Source organism: Lathyrus oleraceus, chromosome 2, assembly GCF_024323335.1.
Source record: "Lathyrus oleraceus cultivar Zhongwan6 chromosome 2, CAAS_Psat_ZW6_1.0, whole genome shotgun sequence".
In the NCBI taxonomy this organism is placed as follows: domain Eukaryota; kingdom Viridiplantae; phylum Streptophyta; class Magnoliopsida; order Fabales; family Fabaceae; genus Lathyrus; species Lathyrus oleraceus.
The window spans coordinates 474,253,871-474,264,807 of record NC_066580.1 but is presented as its reverse complement, the minus strand read 5'-3'; the positions used below and the strand labels follow the sequence as shown (position 1 = coordinate 474,264,807).

The 10,937-nt window shown below is 30.8% G+C and overlaps 1 protein-coding gene across 1 annotated transcript; it reads left to right on the top strand.

Annotated features, from left to right (window-relative positions):
• Nucleotides 1–5,126: 5,126 nt before the first annotated feature.
• Nucleotides 5,127–9,023, top strand: LOC127120528 (AT-hook motif nuclear-localized protein 8). The gene is made up of 5 exons (XM_051050983.1): nucleotides 5,127–5,916; nucleotides 6,016–6,068; nucleotides 6,248–6,379; nucleotides 8,105–8,266; nucleotides 8,458–9,023. Exons 1-5 carry the CDS (start codon nucleotides 5,379–5,381, stop codon nucleotides 8,725–8,727), a joined length of 1,155 nt encoding a protein of 384 aa, XP_050906940.1. The 5' UTR covers nucleotides 5,127–5,378; the 3' UTR covers nucleotides 8,728–9,023.
• The last annotated feature ends 1,914 nt before the right edge of the window (nucleotides 9,024–10,937 follow it).

Sequence of the window (10,937 nt, the reverse complement as noted above, 5' to 3'; positions counted from 1 at the left end):
CGAACTAGGCTTGGGGCTAACTGTTTTTACTCAATTCATAAGTATTGTCATGACACAAGGACATATGAAGGCCAAATATATGAAGCCCAATAAAGTAAGAGACGTTTCTGTTGATATACCATACAAATATCAAACCAGTGATGTTGGGAGACATAATTTTGAACCGATAATTATAAACCAAAGGAATGCCCGAGGAATTTGGGAACAAGCATCGACCTATCCTAAGAGAACACCTGATCCATGCAAATAGTTGAAGAAGGATCATTAGATGAAAAAATGAGCCATACTTTGGCATTTGTCCATCTGAATGGAGGTTTCACTCACATAAGAATCTAAATCTCCATAAACCATATAAAATCCCTTATATAAGGGGCCACGAACACAAAATCAAGGCACACACAAATTTCTTAGCTAAATACCTCTCATTTTCGATCATTATTAACTTGAGCGTCAAAGTGTTTGCATATACCACCCTCCTCTAAGGTTGATGAGGGAGAATATAGATTCAAATGGTCTAGAAAGGGTGTTGAATAAACCTTCCCAAAACTAGACCAAATTTACTTTAAAAAAATAGAGTTTAGAAATTCTTTTGCAAATTTTATTTACAAAATCTATATGCTTTTTGGACAGAACATAATGAACACTTAATCAAAAACACAAAATAAATGATAGATGAAAAGTACCAAATCAATCAATGTCTCAATTAACTAAATATCGATTTACACGAGGTGTGTAAATCGAGTATTTTCAATTGAGCAAGAAATCTAACATTATAGTTTTTAGTGTTATTCAAAAATAAGAAAGTTTTAGAGTCTCAATCTAACAAAACATAAAATTTATTTACGAAATCACTATCAATACGATAAACCCCAATATCACAAGATTCTAAGAAAACATTTAATGTAAACATGCAATCCTAAATAAAATGTAAAGATATATATATATAAGATAGTACGTCGGATTCATAGTGGTTCGATAATTCATACTCGTTTATGCCTACTCCATTCTCCAATGGTTTTCCATTAAATTTTTTGTTGTTCTTCCACTATGATCTTGATAAATTTACACAAATTTGTTTAGTACAATCACAATTCGAGATAAAGCTGAAAATAAAGATCTTTGATTCAAATCCTCTTTGACCATACAAAGCTTCTAACATTGAATTCTCGTGAAATCTTTAGTCGACTTCTACTTTAATATTCATGCATAAATAATGTTGCTTTAAACCCAACCAATTCATTGAGTCCTGAACTCTCTGGAGACGAGAAAAATGTCAACTTCGTCTGTAGACGTCTACATAACTTTACTGAAGTAATCTTGGAGAGAAGAACCTCCTTCTTTTTTCCGATGAATTTACTAATCCTAGCCACAACCATACGCACATATGCCAACCCCTGAAATCCTTAAGAAATCTTCACAAAACGTTAATCACAAAATAATCCTCCTCACAGATCTTACACCCTAAAACGAGAACTTAATCCAAACAACAATGGAGATGCAAAATATTGAAGATGAAGAGATTTAGATTGCAAAAATAAAACAAAATTAAAAACCCTTTTTGAAAGTTGAGAGAAAATGCGTGTTATGAGTTCTAAATAATAGTGTGGTTATGAGATATTTGAGAAAAATAATTTATATATGTGCTGGAGATAAGACACAAAAATGAGAGAGTAAAGCCATTTGAGTCGAGTCACAAGCAAGTAGTATGATCTGAGTGAAAAAAGTGAATGGTTTGAATCAAGATTTAAAAACCAAGAAAAATTGCTCCAATGATTCGAATCAACCATTGTATGCTTCGAGTCAACTAGATATGTGATTCAAATTAGAATCGCAAAACTAAAATCCAAAAATTTCTGTCAGACTTTGGTTCGAGTCAAGCATGTTTGTGATTCAGACCAATCCTCTCTAATTCGAGTCATGCATTAATGTGATTCGAATAAAACTCATATAGGTAAACCCAAATTTGTATAACTATGTTTGATCCGACTAAGGCAGTCATGTGATTCGAATTAGAATCACAAATGCAAAATCCAAAATTTCCATATAAAGTTTTATTTGAGGTAGGAAGTCCCGTGATTCGAATCACACCAATATTTTTAATTTTTTTTTATCAAAATGAAGGATATTATGAATCAAAACTTGACACAACTTAAACCATTTTCAAATGTGTTTCTTGATTCAAACCTTCGACTATTTGACTAGAAGCATCTTACTAAGACTTTAATCAAATAGTTTGATTAAACACTCAACCAAATAAACAATTAAATACTCAACCAAATAATGCGCAACTATGTGAAAAGACTCAATTACGACGAAAAAAACCAAAAACTAAATTTACAAGCAACAAAACACAAACGAGTAAATTCTAAAAAGCATAGCAAATTCAAAGGTAATTAACCGAATGAAAGCTTCTCTATTTTCAAAAATATCTATCTTTGACTAAATTTATTGGTAATCATATTTTGATAACTAGTACGTTGATTTATTGGTAATATAAAAAGTCTAAATTTACTGATATTTTAATGTAAAAGATATACATACAAAGTTAACATTTCCTTATGGAAGGAATAATAATTTTCATAAATTTTTTTATAAAAAATATTTAATTACACCAAATCAATTATTTTAGTTATATATTTTTTAAATTATTAATTTATAAATATCAACGACTTAATTACACTAATACTTATACATCGTCGGAATTTAAACCCTAAATTAACATAAACCAAGAATTTATACTTACTTACACATTCATTCAGTCCCATAATATTTATCACATTAAAAAAAGAATTATTTAAAAAGTTGGTCACATTTACAAATTAATTTTATTTTCTATTTATTATTTTTGATATCATATTTTTTTATAATACTCTCAATCAAGTAGTATTATTAAATTTCATATGTTTTTCTTTTTACTATAAAAGAAATATTATTGATAAATGGATTAAATATGCGACACCTCTATAATATAAGCGATATTTTATTTACACTCTTGTAAAAGGTATTTTTTTAATTTTCTGTTATAATGTGAAAATTCTCTCGAAATGGACATAGATGCACTATTTGATGACGTGACTTGTATATGTGTTATTTAATTTAATTTATTTTTTAAATCCATGTAAGCAAATAGTAAAAAATAATTTAAAAAATTCCACAAGGCTTATTATTATTTTTAAATTCCACATGGCATTTCTTATTTTTATTTTTATTTTGTTTATCAAAAGTCACTCACATTATATGAGATAAAATATAATTTTACTATTTTCAATAGTAAAATATTAAAAAAATTCTAATTTTTGGTACCAATGAAATTTGAACTAAGTACCCGACTTTTAATCATTAGACTAATGTTCCTTTTACTAATAACATTTACATGTTAAATATATAATGCATAGTAATTTATTTTTTGATATTTATTTTTATTTTTCATTCTCTTAAAATTCTAGCTTTCTCTACCAACAAAAAAAATTAATATCAATTAACTAAGAATAAATTCTAAGTATATTTTTTTTATCAAATTTCAAATTCAAATTGCGTAACCAATATCTAGTTTCCTATAACAAAAGATAATTAATAGAATAAATTAAAATATTATCAATACATAAAATGATAAAAAAATATATTTTGATAGAAAGAAAACCGAAGATAATGCAAACGAAAACTTTAAGTTCAGCATCTAAAGATAGATTTAACAAAATATGTATATTATAAATAACACAAAAATGTTAGAAAAATTTCACTCTATCTTTTAATATATGAAAAGATGCAAGCTTTAGAGTTGCAATATAGGACACCCTTGAACATTCGTACATGCACATGGCAAATTCATTTGATATCAATTAACCCTTAAATCAATAGTTTGATACACTTTACTTTCGGTGTGTATTTGTTTGATTTTGAGGTGAAATCAATTTTGCAAACAAATCATAATTTTCATTTTGGAGATACTACTGATTCAACTATTATTTATTTCTTAATTCAATTTATTAATATTTTTTTTTCACTCATTTTAATTCGTTAATACTCTATTGATGAACATAGTGAGTTGGATTCAAACCTCAAATTAACAGTTAACTTTTTTTTAAATGATAATAATAATAAAAATAATAGAGGAGCATTCTGATTATGATGTCATTTTATTTTATTAAATATATGAGGGAAAAACAATAAACTTGAAATTTAATCTTAGATAATTGATATTAATGTTATTTTGTTGTATTTTGATAAAGGTAACTAGAATTTTGAGAGAATAAAAAATAAAAATAAATATAAAAAAATAAACTACTATATATTATTATATATTTAACATGTAAATATTATAAACAAAAGAATCATTATTCAAGTGTTTAGGAATTTCACTTAATAAGTTAGAATTTTTTTATGAACGACTTTTGATTTATCCTTCTTAATAAAAAAGTTTTAAAAAATATCATGTGAAATTAAAAAAAAGAATTAACCATGTGAAGTTTTTTAAATTTATTTTTTACTATTTATTGACGTAAATTTAAAAGAAAAATAAAAAATTAAATTAAATTAAACGATATATATATATATATATATATATATATATATATATATATATATATATATATATATATATATATATATATATATATATATATATATATATATATATATGCACCCAAAAGACATTGAGAATGAATCTTCACATTACAAATAGGAATACAATTTTTTTTACAAAGATATAAATTAAATCTCAGGTATATTTTTAACTCTTAAATCAATACTAATATTAATTAAAGCTTGAGTATATAAAAAGAAAAAAATTAAACTTTGGAAATGATAAATAAAAAAAGTCTGCAAATATTACCAAAGAAAAAGAAAATCTGGGATATGTTATTTCCAAGGCAACTGTTTTTTCTCTAAATTTTGACTAAAAGAGAAAGAAATTAAAAACCATAAATAAAAAAAATAAAAAAACATCAGCAAAGTCAAACATAGTAATAAATATAAAAGGAAAGGTCCTAAGTATAATAAATAGATAAATTAAATAATATTAAAAACAACCTAAGTCCATGAGTAAAATACACGTGTAGTGAAGCACAAGACATGATGAATGTGAATGAATAACAAAAAAACGAAATCTAAAAGCAAATTCAAAACCCTAAATTTAAAATTAAAATAAAAAGAATAAAATCCAAAACCTTCCATTTCTATATTCCCTCCCTTCTTCCTCGGTTATTGAATTTTCTCTTCTTCATCATCGTCGTCGTCATCATCATCATCATCACTTTTACCTACAGTTACTTTCGTCGCTATATATATATATACACACAGTTTCATTTTCGTTTTTTCAATATCACTCTTTTCTATACTCTCTTGTTTCTTTACTACATTGCGTTTTCGCTTTCGGTTTCATGGATTCACGTGAACCACCGCAGCCTCCTCATCACCCTCACGGTCACCACTTTCAACCACCGTCGAACGTTGTGTTGATGGGACCCAATCCGTTCACCAACACTGCCCCGACTACCATGATGGCGCCTGCCACTGCTCGATTCCCTCTCTTCAACGTGAACGCTAACCCTGCTAACCCTGCTAACCCTCCTCCTCATTCTGAGCCTTTCACCACCACCACCACCATCACCACTGTCAACACCACCACCAACACCACCACCACTGTTCCTCCAACATTGGTGCCATGCGTTGCTGGCACCACTGTTCCTCCAACATTGGTGCCATGCGTTGCTGGCTCCTCTGAGTCATTCAAGAAAAAGAGGGGTCGGCCAAGGAAGTATTTCCCTGATGACAGCACTGCTTTGGGCTTGGGCTCGGGTTCGGGCTCCGGCTCGGGTTCCGGGCAGGCTCTTGCTATGACCTCTCCTGATTCTTCAACTGCCAAGAAGAGTAAGAGGGGAAGAGGAAGGCCTCGTGGCTCTGTTAAAAAGAAGCTTGGTATGTTAAATTTGTTTCTTTTTTCTTTATTCGAATTCGAATTTAGGAAAAGTACATTGTTTTTGTTGATTATTTTCGTCGTGATTGTTCGTTTTTCAGGAGATGATGGCTCTGTTTTCCGTCCACATGTGATCATGGTGAATCATGGAGAGGTATGCAATTGCATTGTCTTTCGCGATTTTTAAATTTTGGTTGATTTATGAATTGAAATGGTGTTGTAGTTTTTGATGATGTTAAAAAGGTGGTTACTTTATTGTGTTTTTGTTTCAATTGATGTTTTTCTGAGTGGTTCTTTCTTACCAATATGTTATTTTTCTTCTCTTGTTTGTAGGACATTTTTAAGAAAGTTATGGCCTTTAGTCAAGAAAGAGCGGGATCTGATACAGAGATGTGCGTTGTTTCTGCTGAAGGTTTGATTGGCACTGTTGCCCTTCATCAGGCGGGGAGCATTGTGGTTTTTGAGGTAGTTTTTAGATCCATTTTGATTAGAATCCATTCAATAACTATGTATCTGATTATGAAAAATTGTTTTGTTTGTACTGTGTTAATTGGTAGAGATCTGAAATCTGATGCAATGTGTGTTTATTTGATGTGCATATATATGTTCTTAACGTAGCATTTGGGCATGTGACACTGTTGTCTTTTTGGATTATGGCCTCCATCCAAAATCGGCTATTAAAATGGTTTATGGATGGAACATGGTGGATATATGAAGCATTGTGGCCTATGGCGACTAACACAGAATCCACCATGCCATAAAGATAATTTGGCAAATGCATGAACAAAAGGATTTGGATTGCACACATTGACGAATGTAGTAAGCACATCAGTTGTCATTGGATTGAGATCGGATGGTGCAGAAAGTGAGCAGATTTTGATTTTGTTAAACAATAAAACAGAGTTTAAAATCTGCACTGTCCAATCTTGATCCAACAACCACCAATGTACTGACTTTGTGAATTCGTCGGATTGTGATTGCAGTCAATCCAAATCCAGTGACAAAATGGAATGGAGTAGTCTGCTACGTTTTGTTCTCTTTGGTTCTACTATGTTTGTATTGTTTAGTTCAATTTTAAATATTCACTGCACATACAAACATTCCATATGTTTTGCACAGTCCAGTTTTAACAATGCTACCTAAAGTACAATGTTTTTCATGGAGAACATGGAAATATATGCATATATTTATCATCTTCCAGCCCATAATCAATCTTTTTGTATATTTTTCACTACGAGTATGTCTGAGCTTTTATAAAAATTAAATCTAGCACAATCATTTATCAATTTAGTGCTTTGTTTTTCTTTCCATTGAAACAAGAAAGCAAGTGTACTTTGCGAGATGCCAGCTTGAAATAAAATTATTATGTTTCTTTTTCATTTTGCATCTCATATCTTTAATTTCATTTCTTGATTACTTAAAATTTGCATGCATTATTTCCTGTGACATGCGAGAGAGATCTGAGATCCAATGTTGTCAAAATCACAAGTATACTTGTGGGAGTGTACGGGTCTTAAGATCCTTGCCCACAGATGTATACTTGTGGGGTTGGAGATTGGAGTGGGATTGCAATCATACCCAGGATCACACAATCTTCTATGATCTCCTTTTAGATGTTTCCCAGGCCAATTAGTTGCTAACCAGTTTGAAAAATTGAGTTATGTTACCTTTTCTGCTGGATTTGGATAGATAATGATGTAGATAATGAATATTCCATTAATGTTAGTAGTGTTATGATTTAGATAGTTTTATGCATTTATGCGTGCTTGTATGTGCAAGTTCAATTTTATATTTTAGGTAGCGTTTTACAATCTTTAAACTCGGATCTTTCACCTCCTCTCGACCTTAACTAGGATCTCAACTCTGACAACAGTGGTGGGATCATACAATTTCAAATCATTATTGGCACCATTTAAGCAGATCTACTTTCATAATTACCATTATATTTAGATTCTGAAATGTGTCACTTGTTAGATTTATTTTTATAATGCCGCTTTCTATGGTTATTTGGAAGTCGAAAATCACATGATGGGATTATTTTTGCGAAGGTGGCATCATCTTTAATTTTGTCTATGTTTTATTTTTCATAATTTACATGTGAAAATGTGAAAATGTTTCTGATAGTTTATTTATATAGTTAAATGTGTTTTGGTTTAATTCTCCTTCCAATGATCTCTTTTTCCATCACAGGGCCAATTTGAAATTATATCCCTGTCAGCCCAGTTAGTAGAATCTGACGACGGCAGTGGCCTTAAAAGAATGAGTAACTTGAAGATATCTGTAGGGGGTCCTGATTCACGCCTTTTGGGAGGTGTAGTTGCTGACAAGCTTGTTGCGGCGTCGACCGTAAAGGTATTGCTCTCAAACGTTAGACAATTTACGTTGATTTTTAAACGGCCTGAGATTGAATTTTCCCTCTGACCATATTGATGTTATAAAAGTACAATCATATAAGTTCTTGTGTGTTGACAGTCTTTTCTGCGTGAAAAATCGATCAAACTCTGCTGCATCAGTTTTATAACTTTTTTAAAAACCATTTGCAGGTCATAATGGGCTGTTTTAATTTGGATGGCAAAAAGACTAGCTCCAACAACCAGAAATCTGGGCCGTCTTCAACCCCACCATCCCATTTTGCTGCTTCTGGGACTCCAACTAGCCCTACATCTCAAGGGCCTTCATCTGAGTCCTCTGGTGACCATGAGAATAGTCCTTTTACTCAGGGACCTGGAGTCTACAACAATGCTAGTCAGGTCGATCAAAACATGATGATGTTCCACCACCCGCAAGTCTGGGCTCGCCAAACTCAGCAGTGAGAGCGGGCGGGTTTTAGGTTCACCAGTGCAAAAGCAGGCTATTTGCATGGTGATTGTTCAAAGTTGTGGCTGCAGGATTAGTAACAAAAATAATTGGGACAGGTTTTAGGGGAGTTTATCAATATGTTTTATATCTATTTTTCTGCTCATTAGGATTTTCAAATCATTTATGATACATTGTTAGCAAGTCCCGCTTCTGGTTAATGAGCTTATTGCGGTTTTGGATCCGCTTGTGACTTATGTTAGAAATATGAGTTATGCACCCTCTCATTTGAGCTGCATATTTTCAAGTTTCATTCATGGTGACCAATATTTTTATTATATATTATTATATAATGTGATGATGCATGTGAATGTGTTGTTCTGTTATGTTTGAATGAACAAATTCATAAAATGAGATTCTATGGTGTGATTGTGAACTGAGTAGTAAATTCATGTTCGAATGTCTATGTATTAAGCGTGTGTGATCTAAAATAGATACTAGCATTTAGTGAATTTAGAATCTATGTTAAGCCTTAAGTTAGTAATTAAATTCTTAGAACGGATCATAAATAAGTAGCATGATTTTTGGTGCATTATTAAATTTTAGAGTAGAAACTAAGTATGATCACTTAGTTATATGTTCTTTAATTCCATGTTTAAGTAATCTTAATAAGGATTATAATACTCTCAAATATGTTACGATAAGTTTTTAAAAGGAAAGAAAGGAACAAATAAGGAGAGAAGGGCCAAACCAAACCCTCTCAAGCAAAACTTATATCAAGTTTGTTCAAACCAAAACTATTATATAAGAAGGAAAGACGAAACATTCCAATAAATAAAGTTATTGAGGAAAAGACTAAAGTTTTCTAAGCTATCAACACATTGGTTTTCCTCCCTAAATATACCAGTGACAAAAAAAATTCATGTTCCTCAATCTAGCTTTGCAGTTAAGCCTTTTGTTTCTTAGGTTTCAAAGAACCATGAAATCAAACCTAAAGACCAACAAAACTAGAAAAGTATCAATCACAAGCCACAAGTTGGACCAGTTCTTCTACACATCAATCTCTATAGCTCTGATTACTCCTATCAGTTCAGCTTGAAATGGAGTAAATCAATATTCCTATATCTCTGAATATTCATTGGTTAGTTGAGGAACCATTTATATTGCATTTTGTCCAAAAAGCAATTGGAGGTTCCATAACACTTCTTTGACCAAAGAAGCTTTAGGTGGATGAATATCAACTTTGAACTTCTTGAGGATGAAAAATATGACATTGAAGATGTTGAAGTTTTCTTGGTTGAGTTACTCCAGAGAAACACCAGAGATGATGAAGTTGCTTGTTATTTTCCAATAGATGATGAAGTTTATGACATTGAAGATGTTGAAGTTTTCTTGGTTGAGTTACTCGAGAGAAACACTAGAGATGATGAAGTTGCTTGTTATTTTCCAATAGATGATGAAGTTTATGACATTGAAGATGTTGAAGTTTTCTTGGTTGAGTTACTCCAGAGAAACACCAGAGATGATGAAGTTGCTTGTTATTTTCCAATGCACGGTCTTGTGCTTAAATCCAAAGTCGTCTCAAACTTTTTAGAAATCATGTGTAAGAAGTTGAAATTATCTTCCATTGAGTTGTAATTTTTTTAAGAGGTCCTATTTAATTGTAAAATAATCGGGGAATTAATAATCCCACCTTAATATGTGGAAAAACATCTATTAAAATACGAAATTGTCCCTCAAATTTTGGAGATGCATTTTCGTATTCACACCATACATAATCCGGAGATGCATCTCCAGAACTACACTGGACATTAATTTTTATAACTATAATATCATTTTCTATTTTTTTTTTGTGTGTGTAAATTTAACCATACAAACGATATGATGAAAATGACATATATAAAATAATAAATCTAGAGTACATAATGGAGTTGAAATAAGTCAAAATAAAATACAATCGATAATAAATTCAGAGTATCTATAGTCAACGAGTAAATAAAAGTGTCGCGTCACCTTTTTGCTTTAGTTCATTATGATATTTGGGGTCCTAGTGGTGTCAAGTGAACTTTAGAAAATTATTACTTTGTAACCTTCATCAATGATTTTTCACGATGTACTTGGTTATTTTTGATGAAAAATTATTCAGATGTCTTCCATATATTCCAAGAATTTATGTTGGAATTAAAAACCAATTTGACACTTCCATTAAAATTGTAAGCACTGACAA

What these genes read in the sequence shown, in the direction of transcription:
- LOC127120528 (XM_051050983.1), top strand. Translation starts at nt 5,379, where the DNA reads ATGGATTCACGTGAACCACCGCAGCCTCCTCATCACCCTCACGGTCAC. An exon ending in CTCTGTTAAAAAGAAGCTTG is followed by an intron (nt 5,917 to 6,015) that starts GTATGTTAAATT and finishes TTCGTTTTTCAG; the next exon opens with GAGATGATGGCTCTGTTTTC. An exon ending in GGAGCATTGTGGTTTTTGAG is followed by an intron (nt 6,380 to 8,104) that starts GTAGTTTTTAGA and finishes TTTCCATCACAG; the next exon opens with GGCCAATTTGAAATTATATC.